Source organism: Gymnoscopelus microlampas (genome assembly GCF_963454915.1).
Source record: "Gymnoscopelus microlampas genome assembly, chromosome: 5".
Lineage (NCBI taxonomy): Eukaryota > Metazoa > Chordata > Actinopteri > Myctophiformes > Myctophidae > Gymnoscopelus > Gymnoscopelus microlampas.
This window is the reverse complement of record NC_139942.1, coordinates 37,945,405-37,969,012: the sequence shown is the minus strand read 5'-3', so window position 1 is coordinate 37,969,012 and position 23,608 is coordinate 37,945,405. Positions and strand designations below refer to the sequence as shown.

General features: G+C 38.0%; 2 protein-coding genes across 2 annotated transcripts; both read right to left on the bottom strand.

Moving 5' to 3' along the window:
- Positions 1-873: 873 nt before the first annotated feature.
- On the bottom strand, positions 874-8,959 carry zte38 (zebrafish testis-expressed 38; the record flags this gene model as incomplete). Its single annotated transcript, XM_084057665.1, has 12 exons — positions 874-974; positions 2,051-2,091; positions 2,710-2,758; positions 5,487-5,710; positions 5,834-5,982; positions 6,352-6,419; positions 6,555-6,581; positions 6,804-6,824; positions 6,941-6,977; positions 7,082-7,145; positions 7,237-7,381; positions 8,912-8,959. 12 exons carry the CDS (start codon positions 8,957-8,959, stop codon positions 924-926), a joined length of 924 nt encoding a protein of 307 aa, XP_083913791.1. The 3' UTR covers positions 874-923.
- A 2,488-nt stretch (positions 8,960-11,447) lies between these two features.
- Positions 11,448-16,530, bottom strand: prdx1 (peroxiredoxin 1). Its single transcript, XM_084057293.1, has 6 exons — positions 16,480-16,530; positions 15,186-15,302; positions 14,627-14,780; positions 14,399-14,521; positions 12,774-12,904; positions 11,448-11,693 (listed from the first exon to the last, which is right to left on the bottom strand). Exons 2-6 carry the CDS (start codon positions 15,289-15,291, stop codon positions 11,611-11,613), a joined length of 597 nt encoding a protein of 198 aa, XP_083913419.1. The 5' UTR covers positions 15,292-15,302; positions 16,480-16,530; the 3' UTR covers positions 11,448-11,610.
- Between the last annotated feature and the right edge of the window lie 7,078 nt (positions 16,531-23,608).

The window sequence follows — 23,608 nt, the reverse complement described above, 5'->3', positions numbered from 1 at the left end:
CTTTTGGTAACGAAGAAATATTGAACTAATGTAGATTTACATTTTGTCTGCAATGCAAGTATGAAAATAATATTAGCACATATTCCTGTCCCATGGGAAAAAGCCTATTGGGGAAAACATAGTGGGAAACGAGTTCCCCGTCCCCTCATCAGGTGGCCTGTTATAGGCCACCTGATCAAAATAATGTTTACAAAATCCCATGCCCTCAAGGGAGCATTTTAGGCCCACTCCTTTTTTTTAATTGATGTTAATGATATGAAATCAGCTTGTGATTGCAATTTCTGTTTGCTGACTACGCTGCAGTCCAGGTCTCTCACAAGGAGAAATCAGTGGTTGAAACACTACTTGGCGATGAACAAAACATTTTTTGCATCTGGTTAATATCAGACAATAAATTGTCTCTGCATCTTGGGAAAACAGAGTCAATTCTTTTTGGGTCAAATGTTAAATTAAAGTGGTACCTTGGCCTCAAAATAGTGGTAGGAGACACTGAAATTATAGCTAAAGATGAAATTACATACGTGGGTAGTATTTTAGATAAAAAATGATCTGGAGAAGGTATGCCTACAGTCACAAGAGTTTTCTAAATACCATTTAGACATTTTTATTTGACTAAATCATGTATTTTTAACTGTATTTGTGGGACCGCAATGGAAATAAGCCTCTGGGCTTTCTTGTGCCATCCTTTTGACTAAAATGTGCATTTTGTGGTTGTACATATGCTTGTTGTCAATCAATCAATCAATCAATCAATCAATCAATCAATCAAATCGCTTTATTTTAACTTAGAAGATGATATCTGGCATAAGCATCTGTCAAAACATCACATTTAAACATGCATAAACATTCTTTGTAAATCAAAATTAAAGATGCTCCATATTTGCTTTGACAAAGCATTCACCTACAATAGTTGATCATAGTGACTACATTCTCTTCTTGGGTTGAGTTATGGTGTCAGGTCTGGCAACCTGTCTCTGAGACGGAAGGACAAATGAGATATCAGTTTTCATTAGACCAAAACACTGGACGTTTATTGAAAGGAACCATCTTTATTTGAACTGCCAACCAAACAATAATTATATCTTAGATAAAAAATATTTAGATATAAAATTATCTGGAGAAGGTAGGGCTCTAAGAGTTACCTCTATAGGTCAACCAAAGGGTAACATTTAGCCAGAATATCAACATACTGTACATAGACAAAGGTGCAATGAAAGTTTTGGCAGGGGCACTCATTCAGTGTCATTTTGACTATGCATGCACATCATGGTATAATGGTATCCCTATGATTCTAATAAAAGAAATTGCAGACCTTCCAAAATAAACTAGCTCCACCACAGAACTCATCTCCTCCCGACTCATTTATACATATTTTTTACGATTTTTTTAAAAGCAAAATCAAAAAAAGCAAACCAGTATGTGTTGACAAAAACTTTTTATGTCCATATTAGCCTGTAACCTCGAGAAATGTGTAATAGCCTATGCAAAGTTTCTGTTGTTCTTGTAATATTCTTTTATAATATATATTTGTGTATTAGGGAATAACAAATACAATGGGACAGATGTACAGGTGGTGTGTTCTTCAACTGTAGTATCCCTCTTTTTTTCTCCCCCCCAGTCTCTGTATCATATACATAGAATAATCGTTATTTTAAATAACGATTTTTGTCGTTGCCAGGAAAGCGGTAGAATGACAGGGCAAAACACACACTTGGACCCGGAAGTTGTTCTGACGGGGCTTAAAAACACAATTGGAAAGGCCTTTTTTTTTGTATTCTGCAGCTATCACATGGAATGGGTTGCCTACAGTCACAAAATTGATTGGGTCTACTGCTAGTTTTAAGTCCTCCCAAAAGAGTTTTCTAAATACCACATGGTCCTGATCTTACTAAACTCAATTCTATGTATTTTATTGTATTTAACTGTATTTATGGGGCCGCAATGGAAATAAGCCTCTGGGCTTTCTTGTGCCATCCTTTTGACTAAAACGTGCATTTTATTGTGTGTAAATATGCTTGTTGTCATTAAATACATTTTTAAAAAAGTATACCTTTCTTGCAGGCCTCTGGGGTATCTTGAATTCTGCAGACTCTGTATAATGTAGAAGCAAGCGTTAAAGGGATATGAAACCCTAGAATTTGTAGCTTGTTTTCTGGTTCAGGTAAAAAAAAATTACAGCAGGATAAAAACATGGCAGGCTGCATGAGGCTGACCATAGTATCCTGTGATGTAAGCAACACAGCAGCAGCTAATCAAATTAATAATGGGTGTGTTTGTTTTAGGTGTACCAATGTGCATTGACAATACTGCCTATGCTTGCATATTAGCAAACCAGTCCACATTAATGCAACTCCTTGCAAATGCCATTGGGATAATGGTTGCAAGTAGTTGCATGTTGCAAGGAGTTGCATTGGTGTGGAGTGGCCTTAAAACACCTTTCTTCTCTTTTATACATTACTTCTATGCAAAATAAGGTGTTTTGGTATGAAAACCCACAACTTAACTTGACCAAATATACTGTATCATAACATAACCACGTGTATGACATTTGTAGTAAATGAAAACGCTTGAAAATTGGTTGAAAATTCATGGGGCATAGTCACAGTTTGCCCCTGCCGAAATAGCAGGGGCCATATTGTTTTATTACAAAAAATATTTATATAGTTTTTTAATTACTAGTGTATAAGAGAAGTACCCTGTCTCCCTTACCATCTTCAGAAGGTAGAACTTCATTGTTCACCATACTGGCATGAGGATCCTGTAAATAATGCACGGACACAGACAACCATTTTAAAAAGACTGATAACTTCTGTCCTGTGTAGAGGAAGTTCAGAAAAGTCCTACAATTAGAATTACAAGCGTGTGTAGAGGTGATGACATATTTTTGTAGGCTAATCAAGAATGGAATTTGTGCCTTGGGTTTAAGAAAATAAACCAAACACAATTAATACTAGTATATGGTATGAGAAATGCACATAACAGCTTAAAATGTCACAATTATATTAATATGTAATTTAACTCAGAGAATAAACCAGCTCTCATCTTCTGCATAACTCGAAAACCAAACAGGGGGTAAATGCATTGGCAATTTGCTGAGGGAACCAATTGCAAACTTCTGGGGTTTAGGAGTGCAAACTGTAACCCTATTTACGGGGACAGAGCTCTGCTCTGTACACGTATTGTTATTGGCAGTATTCTGTCACTTCTTCTTCTTCTTCTTCTTCTGCCACTTTTCGCAGTTCTGGCTGAACCGCGCTGTCGCTTTTTACGAAACTCGGCCATATGGTAGATGGTCATGAAAAACGATCAAAAAATAATTCTCACAATCTTTCGTCCAAAGGTGGCGCTATAGCACTCAATTGAAAATGCCAACTTTGACCAGGTACAACTCATGCCCTGTTTGACCTACAGCCATGAAACTTGGATACACATATGCGTCTCCTCATGCTGAACAACTTTCACCCTCTGACTTTTGACCTCTGACCTTTAGATCTCCCACCATTTTGAATTATATGAAAAACAGTCATTGGCTCCTAACTTCTGCATTTTTTCACTTATGGAAAATCCGTTGGAAATTTTTGTAGGCAGTGGTCCAAGGTTCAAGTGCTAAACGTTTCGTGCAGATTGCTCAAAAATCCCAGGAGGAGATAGATTTTAACTATTACAGTTTAAAGAAAATTATTCATCTGTGCCTAAAACATACATGCAGACTCACATTTCTTTGAAACTTTGCAGAAATGTACAGGGTCATTCCAAATATCACTGAAACCAATCTTACTCCAATTGGCCAAAAGGGGGCGCTATAGCAATTTTTTGAAAAGGCAGACTTTAAACAGGCATAAGTCATGCCTCGTTTGGCCAAAAGTCGTGAAACTTGCTTACACATGTGCCTTGACTCATGAGGAACACACGTATCGATTTGACTATTAAGCTCCGCCCTTAGATTTTCCGCAATTTTGAGCAGTTTGAAAAATACTTGTTTTTGCCAGTTCTGGCTTAACCGTGCATACGCTTTTTACGAAACTCGGCCATATGGTAGATGCTCATGAAAAACTACCAAGAAATAATTCTCACACTCATTCGTCAAAGGGTGGCGCTATAGCACTCAATTGAAAGTGCCAACTTTGAACAGGTACAACTCATGCCCTGTTTGACCTACAACCATGAAACTTCGATACACACATGCGTCTCTTCATGCCCGACAACTTTCGTGGTCTGACTTTTGACCTCTGACCTTTAGATCTCCCACCATTTTGAATTATATGAAAAACAGTCATTGGCTCCTAACTTCTGCATTTTTTCACTTATGGAAAATCCGTTGGAAATTTTCGTAGGCAGAGGTCCAAAGTTCAAGTGGTAAACGTTTCGTGCAGATTGCTCAAAAATCCCAGGAGGAGATAGATTTTAACTATTACAGTTTTATGAAAATTATTCATCTGTGCCTAAAACATACATGCAGACTCACATTTCTTTGAAACTTTGCAGAAATGTACAGGGTCATTCCAAATATCACTGAAACCAATCTTACTCCAATTGGCCAAAAGGGGGCGCTATAGCAATTTTTTGAAAATGCAGACTTTAAACAGGCATAAGTCATGCCTCGTTTGGCCGAAAGTCGTGAAACTTGCTTACACATGTGCCTTGACTCATGAGGAACACACGTATCGATTTGACCATTAAGCTCCGCCCTTAGATTGTCCGCAATTTTGAGCAGTTTGAAAAACACTTAAACCCAGGATTTTTCAGCTATTTGCGTGAAACTGTATCATCTGTGTGATCTCCTTTTTCACAGTTACTTGTCTGTTGGGCCAATGGCGTCTCCCTTAAATGAATGCCTCACAATCTCAAGATCGCCAGTTCAAGCCTCACTTGATGTAGACTTAATTTAAGTTGAATTGCAAACAACATGACTGTATCAATGAATACATGTGCAAATGGTAAAGATAACCTGAAATGCTTATTTGAGAGTACGTTTTTTACGTATGACATACTTCATTCTGAAAATAGCTGATCTACAATCTCACAACTTTTCATGGTTTGTGAGCTTGTAGATCGGCTACTTTCATTAGTTTTGGTTCTGAGGAGATGTACAATTTCTTCATTGGTAAATGGCTTGTGAACGAGTGATCTTAGTGTTAGTGAAACAGGGGCTTGGTTCATGAAAGAAGGCAAGAGTTTATGATCTTCAACAGACAATATCAGCCTGGACAAAGCTATAGCACTATAGGTAGTGTTGCAGCCTATTAGTCTGAAGGTTGAGAGTTCGAATCATGTTAATGGAAGTAGGTTGAGATGTCCAATCAAACCATTATGTTTCCATCTCTCTCTCTCATCAATCTATTGTTTCCATGTCACTCTCTCTCTCTTCAATCTATTCCGTTTCCATGTCTCTCTCTCTCTCTCTATTCACTGGCCCCGTATTATCGCTGCTTGCAGCTATATTAGTCTTTTTAGAATCTACTCTCTCCTCCCTGTGGAACACTCACCGGGGTTTCTCTCAGCTCGGAGAGATGGCTCAGACCTTCCACAGAGACCTGTATGCCTTCCCGGAGCTTCTCTGAACGGCTCTCCCCTGCCGCCACGCCTACCTTCATGGTGTGGAAGGGTGTCTGCACCTCACCCACTCTGAAATGCACTGCCATGCCCTCGAACCAAAGGCTGTCACATACGCCCTCCTTGAAGCCTGGCGGCTCATAATCGGCAGGCGTGACTGTATTTTAATCAAAGGACATGGAGAAGATGGTTAGGTTATCCAATAAAGTAATCCATACAGTATGTAATGAATGGAATCCAAACTACTTTGATGATTGTAATGAACAAAAACGTATCTCACTGTCATCGTAATATAATAGTTTCATGGTGAGGGCGACATCGTTGGGGAGAGCACCCAGGTTCTGCATAAGGAGGAAAAGCTTCCTAATCAGCAGCACAGATGCCTTTTTGGTGTTCTCCATTGTCACCTGCATCTCTACGTTCTTGTTCCTGTAGTTAAGGAGTTTAGTTTGGAACTTAGAACAGTACAGGTTTGCTTTAGGATGGGATCGCATTCATTGACACTGGTGTTATTCTGCACAGAAATGTCAAGGCAATAAAGCTTCAATGAGATCAAAGTGCTGCCTAGAGAACGCCACCATAAATTCCCCTGATGTTTCATTACTTAAATGGGAAGCACAGCACCACAGAATAACCTTTATCAGTCTACATTCACATGTGAAAAATCCAGAGCCAAATATACATAATCTTGTTCTATTTCCAGTGAGAAAGCTCTACCCCTTCCGTGCTGTCTACCTTTTGCAGTATACTGTGTTATAAAGCTTGTTGGATATACAGTGTACTGTGTACAGTACTCACCTCAGTATATCCATCTGTGGTCCTTTGTCCGTGTATTTGAATCTGAACTGGTAGGATTCGATCATGCACTGCAAAGAGAGGAGAAAATGTATCTGTTATCTTTAAGTAGAGGCCAGGGATAATGCTGTCACCATAATTGTCTCTTTTAGTTTGGAATCATCAAACGTAATTTGTTTTTATTCAATGTTCGGAGGAGAACTTACATTGGGGTTACCTGCGTTGCTGTAAACCTACAATGTAAAATCACACTTGTTATACCACAGTAAATATTCTATATCCTCCAAAGGCTATTTGTTTTGCAGTCAGGAGTCAGTTAACTACAGTACATACGACTACAAACGAGAAAAGTGCTCATCAGAAGTGTGCTGACTTTACAAAGTTAATTCATGTATTTTTAGTTTTTCTTGTCGTGTTACATGTCTGTAATAGTTGTTTGCAATGACCTCACTTACCCCAATGGACACAATTTCAAGCTGTTAAAAAGGCAAACAGCGTCAATGTTAAAAAGCGATAATCAATATTATCTCACACAGACCTAAGGAAACAACAGAAATGTCAACTAAAGGAGCAGAAACATGGTACTACTTACATATCCCCTCTCCAGAGCATCAAAGCTTCCCATCATCCTGGAAGAGAATAGTCATTTCTTTCAGTAGACAGAACTAAAGTAAAATTGCAAATATTTTATTATACAGTGCTACAGTATTGTATAGTTTTCTTTTGTTTTTACCATTTTACAATTTTGCCAGCTCCGGGCGTGCTGCAGTCGTCTCGCAAGATTTTGACACACTGATCTGACCAAGTAAAGTGAGAGGGAAGGACATTTACAGAAATGATAAAGGCATTTATTCCATGACTATCAAAGAAGTGTTCATTTCCGTTTACCTTCCAGATATCTAGACCTGTAGGCGTCCTCTGGGAATATCCCTCTCAGGTAGGTGATGGAGGACACAGCCACAGCCACCATCCTCTTAACGAAGACAAGGGACTCTTGCTCCGTTTTCAGGTCACTTTGGAACAAGTCGGTCCACTACATTATGACAGAAAAAGACAAAAAACATTAAAGTGCAGTTTATTTGTATAGCACATTTCATACACAGTAAACTCAATATTCTCAAATATAAAATACAGCATTGTAAGAACCCTCATCCATCCATGCAACGCCACATGCACACACACAGACCATAGAGTAAACCCATAGGCACAGACGAGCTATGTCTTGAGAAAATAGGAAGGTAGCAGATATACAAGCTCAGGGAATAGCAGATATACAAGCTCATAGCGCGGCACCGAGTGCCGCGCTATGAGCTTGTAGATCTGCTATTTCTTTCTAAATCGTGAAAATTTGTGCAAATCTTTGAATATATATTGTACAAACATTTTTTTTTAAACGAATGATGCTATATCAGTGGTGCTCCAACTTTTCCTTGTAAAGGACCCCCAATATTATATGCATTTGGCTGCGGACCCCCATTTCAAAATATGTTGTTCCAGGGACCCCCAGAAGCACAGATCAGAGTTAAAAATGTTCGCTTTAAAACATATATAAATAGCAGATATACAAGCTCATAGCGCGGCACTGTGAGCTTGTATATCTGCTATTTGCAGTGAGTCGGACCATTGTGACAAAAGAATGCACCTTTACTAGCTTAATATGGTATTTTCAGTACTTTTACTTCTACTCTATCTCAGAGGCAAATATTATACTTTTACGCCACTATAATTATTTGACAACTTTAGTTACTTTGTAGATTTTGATTATTATTACAAAACATACATTACCCACTTCAGCTCTGTATACATTTCGGCCGATCTACAAACTCACAATGTGTTGCGATGCGATGCATTGAGAGCTTGTAGATCTGCTATTTTCAAAATATTTTTTTATAAATTGTATGCATTTGAAAACTTGTGAAATGGGACATTCTGCATCATGAGTAGTACTTTCTACTTTTGGTACCTTAAGTACATTTTGATGCCAATACTTTTGTACTTTTACTCAAGAACATTTAGAATTCTGTACTTTTACTTGTAACAGAGTATTTCTACATTGCAGTATTGATACTTTTACTTAAGTAGAATATTTGAGTGCTTTTTCCACCACTGATTGTTGTACAAGACCACAAGATGGCGCCCGTCAACTGACGGTCTGAAAACATAGAGAAAACTAACTCATCATGTTAAACAGTTCTGTTCAAGTTCAACATTCAGCGTTATATTAGTCAACTTTATAGTTGATTTGGAAGTTGCTTCGACGTGTTCAGAGATAAAAAACAACAATAAAACAAAACCTCCATACAAGAAGTGTCAACAAAAACGTAGGCCTACGCTTATAATCATTACAATATTTACAAAGTACTCATTATGTAGAATGTCCCATTAGCTCACAATATTTGCCTCTGAAATGTAGTGGGGTAGAAGTAAAAGTACAGACAACTGAAAATACTCTAGTAAAGTAAAAAAAAAAGTCCTCAAAATTGTACTTAAGTAGAGTACTTGAGTAAATGTACTTTACACCACTGCACACAAGTCACAAAGGTTTTATTCATTTCTTCCATACCTCAGCTGCTTGCTGTTTTGGTCTGACGCACATCTTTGAACCTGCCATCTTCTCTCATTCACCAGCTAGCATGAAAATGTGAATAAACACAACCATCGTTAGTCATAATAACAACATAATGAATACATCATATCTCACTCATACATTGTGTGAAATATGAGTTAATATGTTTTATGTAAAAGGTCTGTTTTAAAGTGTGACATTAACGAACTTTATTGTTCAGCATAACTTACTTTGCCCAGCTAGAGTTTCTGAGACGGTGTGGGTGAGTGACGTAAAGGCCCTAATACATACTACGCCATACGACGTTGTCGCGCCTAAAGCAGCAGATCTGCAAGCTCACCGTGGATCAAGGAAGCTACAGGGTGTGAGCTTGTAGAACTGCTATTTTCGGAATTCCCGCCCAAAGTAAATTCAGTGGTGTAAAGTAACTATAAGTACATTTACTCAGCTACTGTACTTATACTTTAGTCCAATTTTCTGTACTTTTACTTCTACTCTGCTACATCTTGGCAAATATTATAGGGCCTACTTTTACTCCACTACAATTATCTGAAATAATTAGTTATTTACTTTGGAGATTTTGATAATTATTACAAAACATAGGCCTACATTACCCACTTCAGCCCATTTGAAAATAGCCTATCTACAAGTGAGGCATTGTGAGCTTGTAGATCTGCTATTTTCAAAAGATTATTTTATACATTGAAAACTTCTACATTCTGCATAATGAGTGATGACTTTCTACTTTTGGTACTTTAAGTACATTTTTATACCAATACCTTTGTACTTTTACTAAAGTACATTTTGAATTCTGTACTTTTACAGAGTATTTCTACAGTGCAGTATTGATACTTTTACTCAAGTAAAAAAATGTAGTACTTTTTCCACCACTGAGGAAATTACGTGACGTTGTGGATGTTATGTGCCCCCCACCCCATATTATGTTAAAATTGTTATACAGATGAAGAACAATTTTATTTTGTTGTTGTTATTATCACTATCATTATGTTACATAAATATGTTATTACGTTATTATCTGATATTATTTAGGATATACTATACATGTGTTTCTCACCAGTCTTGCCAAATCAACAAATCATGAAGGTCAAGTGTGACAAAAATCTGTTTGGCAATGGCCAAAATAAAATATCACTGTCCCAGCTGATGCATGTTGTGCTTATGAACTCAAATTAAATTAAATTAAATCGAACCACATTGAACTACATATTTTGGGCAAGTCATTATAGGCAAGAATCTTTAAAAATTCTCAAAAGATGCGAAAGTTTTTTTTCTCGAAAATAGCCTAGTAGGCTATGACAAAGCATAGTGTTTAAAGGCAGTATAATATTTCAGCACCCAGTTTAAAGATAGGCCTAAGTGATCTTCTTTGGTTAAGATGAGTGTTAAATAGTTCTTTAGTATATTCTGATAGTACTCATTGCTATAGACTCTACAGACACAGACTGAACAGACACTCTATAGTATAGAGTGTCTGTTCAGTAACAGGAGTCTCCACGTCTCTCCAGCTCTTTATTAAACAGGTCAGGATACCAATTGTATCCAATCAGGATAGAGAACTCAGACAGGATACAGATTAAAGTGAAGTGAAATGGGAAGTGATGACAAAGAAATGAGCAGACAAAATTGGAACTGGAACACTGGATAAATGGGCATTCTCTCTTCATTGGCTGACATTTTGTCACCTAACTGAAAATGTATTTTCTGTTTATTAAAGAGCTGGAGAGACGGGAAGATCCCTGCAACTGAACAAATGCTCTTTAACAAAGAATATAGTGCTTTGACCTTTTAACAAAAACATTTTGCTTTAACCAAAAAATATCACTTACCCTACCTTTAAGCATACATTTTCTTAATAGAAACTCTGATTTCATAACATAGGCTACACAGATTTGGGATATTCTGAAGCTACCTCTTATCACTAATATTGATTGAATAGCCTAATATTTATATTTGTGGCATTCCAAATTAATTATAAGTGTAACACAAATTGCTACAATCTAAGAAATGGGACACTCACACAGCCTGTGTCACACAAAAAGGCACCAGATGTCCATCCTCCCAAGATGACCTAACATTTTTTATGTGTAAAAAAACCTCATACTTCATACTGTTGTGCAATGTTTTCTTATACATTTGAAACTTATATTTTAACTATATTAATTTATTTCAAATGTATCTGATCTCAAACAAGTTGCCACTATGATATGACAAATTAGGCTACATCACCATTCACATGTAAATATGTGACACATGTTTTATGTGTAATAGCAGGGGACACAATGCTGTGCATTATATTTTATATTCTTTATTTAAATGATCCATTGACATTTTAGTCATCCACTGTATAAAAAAAGAAAACATATTTGTCACCTCCTCACTATGAAAAGCTTTCATCTACTGACCTTGGGTCTTACATTAGCAAGGAATGAAGTAAGATAACAGATCTATATTTAGTACAGAAAAACATAAATGATGGTGTAAACACAATTATACATTTAACACAGTTTCTTAAAAAAGAAATACCACTATAAACTCATAACAGATGGGGTGTGTTGGCTTGAAATTGTCTTTTTCCTCAGGCACAGTGGTTGATTGACTGACTTCAATATTGTGCAATATTGGATTTGTAATCTCTATAGATCTACAGTAGGCTGCACACTGTGGTCGTGGCATTATTACTGCTTGGAGAAGAATTCTTTGCTCTTCTTGACATCAGGCTTGATGGTATCACTTCCTGGTTTCCAGCCAGCTGGGCACACTGAAAAGATAAATAAATATTATGTTATTTCATTATTATTATTTATTGTTGAGCAAAACTTGAGTTTCACAACAACAACTCACACATGCAATATATCTATCACTGCATGTACTTTCTGTCTGTCTGTCACAAATATTGAAAACATTCATCGATCAACTTAACACTTGGCGGGTGTATTGCTGAACACAAGAGTAGGGCTGTAACTATTGATTATCTTCTATCTTTGATTATTTAATAAAAAAAAATGTTTTGTTTTCAAGCAGCACATCCAAGGGCCAAGCAATTAGCCTGTTCTGAAAGGATGTTGCTTGTACTGTATAGTACACAAATCACACAAACAAACTCTTGGTCTGGATTTAAGAAAGGGCTCCTTCTGAAAAAAATGTAATGTTCAAACAACTTTCAATTAATTGTGTGGACACATTTGATGAATGGCAGCAGAACATTGTATAACGGTAAAACAATAAATGAATATATTTGTAAGCTCATGTGATTTGCCAAATAAAAATACTCACAAGCTATTACAGCATGTGCCCTCGTGAATATCTAATTTTGAAGATATGAAACTTTTTCAAGGTCTAGTATAATTTTGGATTTAAAGCCATAGTTCAAAACCACTAAACATTTCCTCTCCCTCTAATCCTCTCTCATTTAGAAGGAAAACGCAAGGTGAATTTTAGCCCTGATAAGTGCAACAGCCTTTGAACCTGGCCGAGCACATATGGTCTTTGCCCCATCTAATCAAGATAGCATTAACTCTCTGTGAGCAGCCTGTAGTTTGAGATACTTTGGCATTGTATGAATGAAAATAAGCCACATATCACAAAGAATGAAAATACCAGTAGACTCACACTGAGGTCATGTGGATGATGCAACAGGTTGCAGAGCAGAGTAGGCGAGGTGTGGCTTACAATAGTCTGGCATTATAGTATTATTACAATGTCTCTTTTTTAGCTTGGAGTCCACTTTAAACACATTCTTGTCTTTAGGCCACAGAAAACATAGGATGGCTATGATTATGTTTTCTTTTAGTATTGCCACAGTGTGTGGAGAGATCCGTCAATGGCAGTAGCACATTACCTTCTCCATGCTTGTCAGTGAACTGAAAGGCCTGGACCAAACGCAGGGTCTCCTCGACAGACCGTCCTACCGGAAGGTCATTAATGGTGATCTGTCTCAAGATGCCCTTGTCATCAATGACAAACAGCCCTCTGAAATCACATGGATCACAATTTTATAGTTTTTTGTTTTGTTTGTTTAAACATGACTGTGCACAGATTCACAAAAGAAAATTATTAAATGGATACATAAATTATAGCACACAATGGTACATCGACTTTTTCCGCCTAGAGATTGGTGATTGGTGGGTGTTGCGATGAAGATAAATAAACCCAGGTACACAGCAAAATCTTTATGGGTCAATTTTTACACTTTCAGAGTAACATTTTCTACTTTATTCAGTTAAGTGGGAAAACAAAGTGAGGGCAGATAGGAAGGGATGATGCACATCCCAGGTCCTGAGGTCTGAAATAAATCCAGTATGTGGAGGTGATCCGTCGACATAACTGGTTGAGCCGTTTGGCCGCCCTAGGGAGGTGCATTGAATAATTTGTGGCCATGCCCTCTGTTTCCTCATAACCAGGTTGACACAATAGACACAGGGAATGATTAGACAGCTCACTGACCCTCTTGTTTCTAATGTTTAGGGAAGTGGACTGCAGGAATCAAAAGCCTAATTCATACTTTGTCAACACAATGGTGTCATTTGTCACAATGCCTACATTTATAGCTGCAAATGATTCATACCCTATGCTAACCCGGTGTATCCAAGTGCAGACAGCTAGGTCAGTCTTTATTGTAGGTCATCAAGTCTATTTATATTTTATTATTTTTTAATTTAGAGTAGCCAATTATTTTTTAACCCCTTTTTTCTCCCCAATTAAGTCGTTATGCCAATTAATTCCTCCCCACACACATTTCTGTGTTGTCACTGCTGTTGTATCCTACTGACTCACCTGCCAGTGAGGAGCCCCCACCGGGAGGACATAGGGCCTTCGTTCTACTCCTCCCACACCACTCCCTGCTGACTGATACCGCCCCAGCCCGTAGGAGTACGCGCAATGACTAATATCAACCTCTTCGCCTGGCTTCCCTCCCCCGAACACGGGCCAATTGTGTTCACATTGTCGCCCGACAAAGCCGGATGCACCACGGTGGATTTGAACCCACAACCTCCGTGGTGGTGGGCAGGGACTTTACCACTGCGCCACCCGAGCGCTCATATTATGAAGTTTTTATTGGTGATTGATATAATGCACATGATACCTATGCCTCTACTGATATCTACTGATGCTTATTCATTATGCACACTGGACCAGCCCAGGCGCAGATGGCCAGGTTGGATGTTAAGTGGTCTTTTATACTTCGCTACCTATTTTAATAGGTAGCGAACCCTACCACTTATTCTCTACCCTTACATCTTTATTTCATAAAAGTATAGTATCTTTATTTCATCCTAACTGCAGTGCTGCCACGACAACAGAATGTCCCTTAGGATCAATAAAGGTCTGTCTGTCTGTCTATGTACAAATAACTGATTTTCGAGGGGGAAAACTTTTTTTTTGGCTTGAAAATCATTTATTTGCAGCGTACGATGAAGTATAAGTTAAGCTTAAGAGATGGCCATGTGATATTGTCATTCCCACCTGTAGGCGATGCCCTCGTCCTCTTTCAGCACTCCATAGTCGGTGGAGATGGAGCGCCGTGTGTCAGCCACCAGCGGAATCTTCATTGCACCCAGACCACCCTGCTTACGAGGTGTGTTGATCCTGTAAGAACATGGATACACAGAAATGAAATGAAATATGACTTTGTAGGAGTACAGTAAAACACTAGAAAAGTGGGTGTTTGCTATTGCTGTGAGAAATTCGTACCATGCAAAATGGGAGAAGTGGGAGTCAACGGAGGCGCCGATGACCTCACAGCCGATCTTCTTGAACTCCTCCGCTGCATCACTGAAAGCGATGATCTCAGTCGGACACACAAAGGTGAAGTCCAGAGGATAGAAGAAAAAGACAACATACTGCCCTATAAGGGAAGGAGACACTATTAAGCACTTGAGCCCTATATACTTCCTCGTACAACAAAATAGACGATCTACAAGCTCAAAATGTGCTGCAATCTCCATATATGGGCATAAAAGGGACTGACAGATACAAAGATATATAGTTATATTGGTCAGATCGGCGGTGCGACGTAAGTGTGAGCTCTAGATGTGAGGGCCGCGGCCCGAACCTCTAGTTTTAAAAACCTGGATGAATAGGGATGCCAATACAACAGATAGGGAGTCAGTGATGATGCCCTAGTGTTTCATGTTATCCTAAGTAGTGTAAATGTGACCTATTCAATCCAATCCACTCCACAAGAGGATCCCAAAGCATGGATTCAGAAGCAGGATCAAAGCATTTCCTCGGTTCAGTGATGTTGCGTTACCTCTGTAGTCTGACAGCTTGATGTCCTTGAACTGTCCATCTGGCATCACCGCCGTGGCTGTGAAGTCCGGGGCCAGTTTCCCAATTTGTGCCTTGCCTGCAGCCATCTTCAGTAGGACTATGTGAAAGGATGAAAGGATGCAAGTTTTTGTTTGGATGTGGTGACACACACACACACACACACACACACACACACACACACACACACACACACACACACACACACACACACACACACACACACACACACACACACACACACACACACACACACACACACACACACACACACACACACACACACACACTACAGACTATGTAGTCAGATTTGAATTTGAAAGACTGTATCAACAATTGGTGACTCAGAGTCTGAATACAAATGTACATGTTCCGAATGCCTACAAGGCAAGCCAGTGGTGTAAAGTAACTAACTAAGTACATTTATTCAAGTACGCCTAAGTACATTTATTCAAGAACTGTACTTCAGTACAATTTTGATGTATTTTTTACTATCTTCAGTACTTGAAATGGGACATTCTGCACAATTAGTTATTTTACTTTTGGTACTGCAAGTATATTTTGATGCTATTTGGAATACTGGAATTTTACTTAAGGAGTATTTCTACATTGCAGTATTGATACTTTTACTTAACTAAAACATGTGAGTACTTTTTCCACCACTGCCTACCTACAAGCCACAAATGAACCCGCTAAACAAAAAGCCCTGTAGGTGTAGGGGCTTCAGAGCCCCAGTCGATCAGCCTACTTCGATGATCGATCTTCCTGAGTTCACTGGTCAAGGTGAAATTGTTACGCTTGCTTGAGTGTACTTTGGAATTTGACCCAAATAAACTGTCAAATACCAATATAAATCTGTTGAAATGTCTATCAAAAACAATGGTGGTTTGTTGTTCCGTGAATAGACAAGCTTTCGTGTTGGTGAAAATCTAAACACCCTCGAAATGAAATGTTTCAGTTTCACAATGTGAAAATCCAACAAGTGTCCGTGTATCTAGATTTACAATCTTTCATTCATTCATTATTACACACATACACATAAAAACATTGCTACATATACATACTTACACCACATAGCCTATTGTAGATAGGATCTAACTATAAATAAGTTGTAGGCTATAAATTAGGCTATATCCAATGAATACGTTTGAATTACATGACATGAGCACTGAACAAAGACATAAAGTTGCCAGGTAACGCCAATTAGTGTAAAACTAACATTAGGTTACATAACATTGCATAATAAATATGTATTTTGTGGAATACATAATACATACCTCAGCTCTGATCACCTCGGCAGTCTGAATGAGGAATGCAAATGTGCCAAGAGATCGCTTGAGACTATATACACCAGTTCAATTCTCGCGATAAGGTAGTAGTGACGTTAGCCCTGATACATGACTGTCATTATGTTATATGACAGTCATGAAAGAACTTCAACATAGTGTTTGCACTTACTCTTTTTTTGGCCCGTACATCTACTTAAACGTTACATTTTCAAATATAAAGTGCATACCATATGGCCACGGATGTTAAAATTATGTACGGGTTCTCAAAAGTACCCGTATATTCCGTATTATTCAATATAAAGCATTTTAATGCGATTGGTGGCCATTTCCTTCATATTTTCTCTACGTTTTCAACTACGTGATTCTATCGGTTGGGAGGTGTATTGCACTCTGATACAATATAACTCTATGAGAAAATGACCACCAATTAGATTAAAAGGCTTCTTATTGAACAATACGGAACATACGGGTACTTCTGAGAACCCGTACATAATTGCACTTTATATTTGAAATTTGAATGTTTATATAGACGTTCGTGCTAAAAAGGGATACACTGCAAACATTATGTTGAAGTTCAGCCATGACAGATGACCTTCTTGGATCCATGGCTATAGTGACGTTAGCCACAGCCCTCGCCTTTTGGCCAGGCAGCGACACCGTCGTACTAAGGAATATCAACTACAAGCTTGGCTTGACCCCCCCCCCCCCCCCCCCCTCTTCAGACAATCCCAGACGAGTTTGTCCACCACAATGATAGAGCATGACTTTGCACATTTCTGCTATAGCCTGATGGACATTTTACGTCTTCTCCTTGTTGTGAAACCATTTTTATAATTGATGATTTGTAAGGATGAAGAAGGACAGAAATACAAAAATTGCCCCAAAACGACATCTTCCAAACTTATTCCACAGACTCACATTTGTTTGGTCAAAAAAGTGTTAAGTATCATATCTTACTAATTCATGAGAAGCCCTAGCACATTTTATTTAACATATTTTATTTTATCTTTTTTATAATCCATGTTAACAACATGCCATGGGCACACACAGAGTCATGAGGTTTCATCATGTGATAGCTCCTCTCCTCTCTCTCTCTCCCATACCATACCCCAAGGTCTATATAAACCAGTGGTTCTCAACCATTTTCATGTTAAAGGCCCCCAAAATTGATACATAATAGGCCGTGGACCTCCATTTTAGAATATGTTGTGCCCGAGACCTCCATAAGAGAAGATTTTTGTTGCTATATAAATTTAGTACAGAATTCTACAACCGTAGGTGGGGAGACAACAGTGGAGAGAGTGAAACCTATCATCTGCATAGTCATTCTCCATTCTCTCATTGGGATAAGAGCTGGTAAAATAATAGCAAAATGTAACTGTTCATTTTGCTGGTAACCCCCTGTAACCATCCCAAGGACCCCTGGTGGTCCCCATATACCCCACTTTGAGAATCACTGCTATAAGCTAACATAACATTTGCACTATTTCTATTAAATTCATTTAACATCATTTAGACTAGAGCCAGTAACCACTGCTCAATTAGGTGTGTGCCTTGCTCAAGGGCACTTTGATGACAGTTCCCAACTCTGGGCCTGGGAACTGAACATGTAACCTTCCCACAACAGTGTTTCGCAAATTTCGTACCCCTAGGGGTATTTTGGAGTACTCCAAGAAGTACTCAGAAAGTTTCAAAGTATTTTATTATTGTTTCATTGGTTATGAACAATTTATTACGCTTTCAGAAAATCTGTTAAATCTAGACATACACTTGTGCTGGAGAAGGGGGAACTCAGCTGAAAAGGTATTGGGGTACACTTAGAAAGTTTGATAATAACCTGTACAACAACCACACTACATGCAGCCACCCCATATACAGATTCATGCTTTATTACATCTTGTTGAAATATTACCTTCTCATGCAGGCTTGTTTGGTGTAATGAATGGAGCTCATTGAAGCTGCTCTTGTTACACACTGTACATTTCAGCATGTATTTGCAGTGCACTAGGGTCATTACAACTACACAACTTCATTTCATGTCATTATCACCACACAATTATCTTGGAAGGTAAACAACAGGTATTTGTTATCAAACAACTTATATGGCCAATGTTTATGGCAATGCAGCATATTTGGTATGAAATGTAATGAGATTCCTCAGAGCAGGAGGACTTAATTAGGCAGGAAATAGATTACAATTTAATGTGTGTGTGTGTGTGTGTGTGTGTGTGTGTGTGTGTGTGTGTGTGTGTGTGTGCGCGTGCGTGCGTGCGTGCGTGTGTGTGTGTGCGTGCGTGCGTGCGTGCGTGTGTGTGTGTGTGCGTGCGTGAGTGAGTGTGTGTGTTCTTATTCAACCTGTACAACCTGTCTTCACTTGTACCGTAGTGTAGCAATATTTCTTTATTTTCTTTTACATTGACACAAAGGCTTTATTCCTACACACCTATCATGAACACATTTCTTGTGTGCAGAAGCATGTTTGGTCCGTTTTAGACCTTTCGGTCAGCTACATGTAACATACAAACAGGAGAATGCCACCCCTTCCATCTATTTGGTTATTCTTGTTTGTTTATCACAAGGTCAATGTCAAGTTTATTTGTCCCAAGATGGACTTATTGTGTTAAGTTTTAAAACACAAAAACATAAAACATGTAACATGGGACTGATCTCTTGTGGGGATGAATCGGCCTATACAGGCAGGAGGTGACCACCCTGGAGCGATGGTGTGTAAGGACAACCATCTCTCCCTGAATGTCTCAAAAACCAAGGCTATAACAGAGCGCTTCATGTTTTGCAGCTTTTTTAAGCACCTGCTTGTTAAATATGTGGTTCAAACAACTAAATTGTACAGCCACAATCTTGCTTCCCCTTCCTGTTAAGGACATTTTTCTCTCTTTCTTTTCAAAATGTTTTCATTAGATTTTTTGAATATTCCCCAGGGGGGGTTTCTTCAGGCAGAAGGGATTGAACATCACAGTAAAAAAAATGTAATGGTAATAAAAGCAGAAACAAAAACAGAGTAAGTATGAAACTGAAATTTAGCTGTGCGATCCCCCCACCCCAATCCCCAAGGTTATAGCCAAAAACAAAACAGATAATGGAAGATTTGTTTACAGACAAGCTCTATAAAACAAAATCCATCAGTCTATAATAAGCCAGCTTCCTTAGACAGAAGACGAACTATGTTTGAGGAACAGACAAAAACATTTATGATAATGCACTGTGTATCTTCCTTTGAATGTCTTCAAAGGACTTCTCCTGCATTGCTAAATTGTGCCATTGGCATCACTATAAAGAATAGTGGTGGGTCATGAAAACATTGTTTTGTTCACTGCAGTACAGTGGGTCTCACTTCCTGCACAGTCTTCACTGCTGCTACAGTATGTTTGCATAATGACAGAGCCTTTAGCCTTAGTTAAATACACCCTTGCTCCATATGTTACATTACCAGTCATAACTCCTGAAAAACAATCTGCAATGCATACTGTGCTCTCTAGCCCAGGGCATGTCATTATAGGCAAACAATGCTCAACATATTTCAAAAGATATAAGACTTTTTCAACATTTTCCGAAAAGAGTGAAAATACAGCACTTTTTTAGGCCTGAACTTGCATTTTTTTAGGCCTTGAAATGTTATGAAGGAAGTTACAAATTGATTTGGAAATGTCATGGTGTAAATTAATATTTTAATTGATTTGTTTTTATTTTATAACTGGTCAAGTTCTTGGTGTCAACATGGACTGCTGGTGGGCACAGGAGGTCCACAGGAATCACACAAGACAGATATCCTAAGTAAGACAAAGAAAAAGTGTAGCATTTAGCATTTAAAGTTTCAATCAATTTAGAATTTAGGCATTTAGCAGATGCTCTTAATCCAGAGCGATTTACAGTAGGCGGCTAAGCAAGGAAAACACGAGGTAATACATCAAATGCATAGAAATAGTAATCTAGGATTATACTGTAGGTAAAATAACTCAGTCTAAACAGTATTAATATCCCAAAAATCAATAATCTGTACATTGAAACTATGCACACTATAGGATGCCAGGTCTACAAATGACCTGGCATCTGTCTACATAACATGCTATCTAAATTAAATGCTGTTTACATTTTAAACAAATACATTGACATATACTGGTCATGGAAATTGGGCAATAACCCTTGTGATTTGATAGACAAAATTGCACAATAAAACTGTAGTAATGTTGCCAGGGGCGTATTTGCAGACATCTCATAAGGTGTTGTCCAAACAGATCCTCCAGAAGTGTAGGAAAAAGTACAACATTTTTTACTTAAGTAAAAGTATCAATACTACAATGTAGAAATACTCTAAAGTCTGGAATTCAAAATTGACTTGAGTAAAAGTACAACAGTATTGGTATGAAAATGTAATTAAAGTACCAAAAGTAGAAAGTACTCATTATGCAGAATGTCCCATTTCACAAGTTTTCAAATGTATAACAAAAGTATAAAGATCTTTGGAAAATAGCAGATCTACAAGCTCACAATGCGTCACATCACAACGCATTGTGAGCTTGTAGATCGGCTATTTTCAAATGGCCGAAATGTAGGCTATATAGGGCTGAAGTGGTCTCTGAGATGTAATGGAGTAGAAGTAAAGGTGTAGAAATTTGGAAATGCTCCAGTAAAGTAAAAGTAGGTACCTGAAAATTGTACTTAGGTACAGTACTTGAGTACATGTACTTAATTACTTTCTGCCACTGCAAACAGACCCTCCAGATGGCCCCTTCTCTCCTCCGTCACAGAGCCATGTCTTCGATGTTTGTTTCCATGGACACGGGATGAAGGGCCCCGATAACAGCAGACGGACAAAAACCTCCTTATTAGAAAACACAGTTGCGAGCTAGTGATCAAACGTTGGCCCAAGCTCACCTCTCAGCCCACAATAGGTCGATAATTAGGCACATCTGCTCCACCATTAATTCAAAAGCAACTGGATGTTTGAAGGGCACTCTTGTTCATCACCAGTACTCTTGCTTGCAAAAGCCTGTGGGATATTCTTTTTCCTTTAAAAGCTGCAAATGCACTCCTTCCCCTTTTGCCACTGTGTAAAAGAAGATAAGGGCTTGTGAAGGGGATGCACACTGTGATAGATAGCACACAAAAGAGAATACACTGCATCTGTTGTTATTATGAATAGTCCTGTAAGTGTTAGCAGTAAAATAACAGGCCATATAATCAGTGGTTGCAGGTGTCACTAAATTTGATTCACATATTTTCAGGTGTATTATTATTTTTGTTATAATTATTGTTGTTGTTGTCGTTGTTGTTGTTGTTGTTGTTATTATTGATGGGAGCTTATATGACAAAGAATTTCCCCCCTTCATTTACACCTGTAAACATTTGATGTGACAATACATTTGAAGTTTACGTATTGCTATGCTATATTATTAAAATATTGCTTTTTTCAAATGTCCTTTTATAATGTGCATTAATGCTCTGTGTCTTGTCGAAGTGTTTAATGGTTTGTGTAAAGCATATTGAATTGCCTTGTTGTTGAAATGTGCTATACACATAAACTTAGCTCCTTCATTTATAAATCCACAGCAGTTGAAAAAAGTCTAGGATAGGTCATAGGCAGTGGTGCAAAGTAGTACATTTACTCAAGTACTGTTCTTAAGTACAATTTGGAGGTATTTCTACTTTACTGGAGTATTTCTAATTTTCTGTACTTTTACTTCTACTCCACTAAATATCAGAGGCAAATATTATGCTTTTACATTACAATTATTTGAAAACTTTAGTTACTAGTTACTTTGCAGATTTTGATTATTATTACAAAACATACATAGCCGATCGGCTATTTTCAAAAGGTTTTTTATCTATTTTATACATTTGAAAACTTGTGAAATGGGACATTCTGCATAATGAGTACTTTCTACTTTTGGTACTTTCAGTACATTTTGATACCAATACTTTTGTACTTTTACTCAAGTAAATGAATTCCAGACTTTCACTTGTAACAGAGTATTTTACATTGCTGTATCGATACTTTTACTCAAGTAACAAATGTGAGCACTATTTCCACCACTGCTAATGAAATATGAAATATCACAGATGACACTTTCTCGGGGGAAGAGATTGACTCAGTGTGAGCCTGATTGGATGTCAAGTGTAGGCTTGACTTGACAGGTCAACAACAGTAGACTCAGCAGGAGGGCCTCAGAAACTACTGTCCCCTCACAGCAGGACATGACATGGGCACTATTTTGCCAATTATTCTCTCTCACTCTCTCTTTCTTTCTCTCTCGTGCACACGCACGCACGCACGCACGCACGCACGCACGCACGCACGCACGCACACACACACACACACACACACACACACACACACACACACACACACACACACACACACACGTCATTCATTGTCAATACATGCATATAATGTATCTAGTGTTGGAAAAAGTACTCACATTTTTTACTTAGGTAAAAGTATCAATACTGCAGTGTAGAAATACTCTGTTACAAGTAAAAGCCCAGAATTCAAATTTTAATTGCGTAAAAGTACAAAAGTATTGGTATCAAAATGTATTTAAAGTACCAAAAGTACTAATTATGCAGAATATCCAATTTCACAACTTTTCAAATGAACAAAATGTATAAAAATCTTTTGAAAATAGCAGATCTACAAGTTCACAATTGCGAGGCATTGTGAGCTTGTAGATTGGCTATTTTCAAATAGCCAAAGTTTAAATAGGGCTGAAGTGGTTAATAATAATCCAAATCTACAAAGTAAATGGTGCATATATATTTCTAATCATTGTAGTGGAGTAAAAAGTACAATGTTTGCCTGTGAGATGTAGTAGTGAAGTAGAAGTAAAAGTATTGAAAATAGGAAATACTCCAGTTTGATTGATTGAGTGAATGCTTTCAACAGTTTAGACAAGCACATGCAGGGAACTTGAGGGAAGTACAGTTCAATACAATGTCTGTTAAGAGCCCAAGAAAGCACTATGGCTTTCCATTGGGGTCCTTTGTACTCAATTCATCAAAGATGAACAGTAAGTAAAAACACCCCCAAAAATGTCCTTAAGTACAGTACTTGAGTAAATGTACTTAGCTACTTTACACCACTGTATCTATCTCCTTTCTT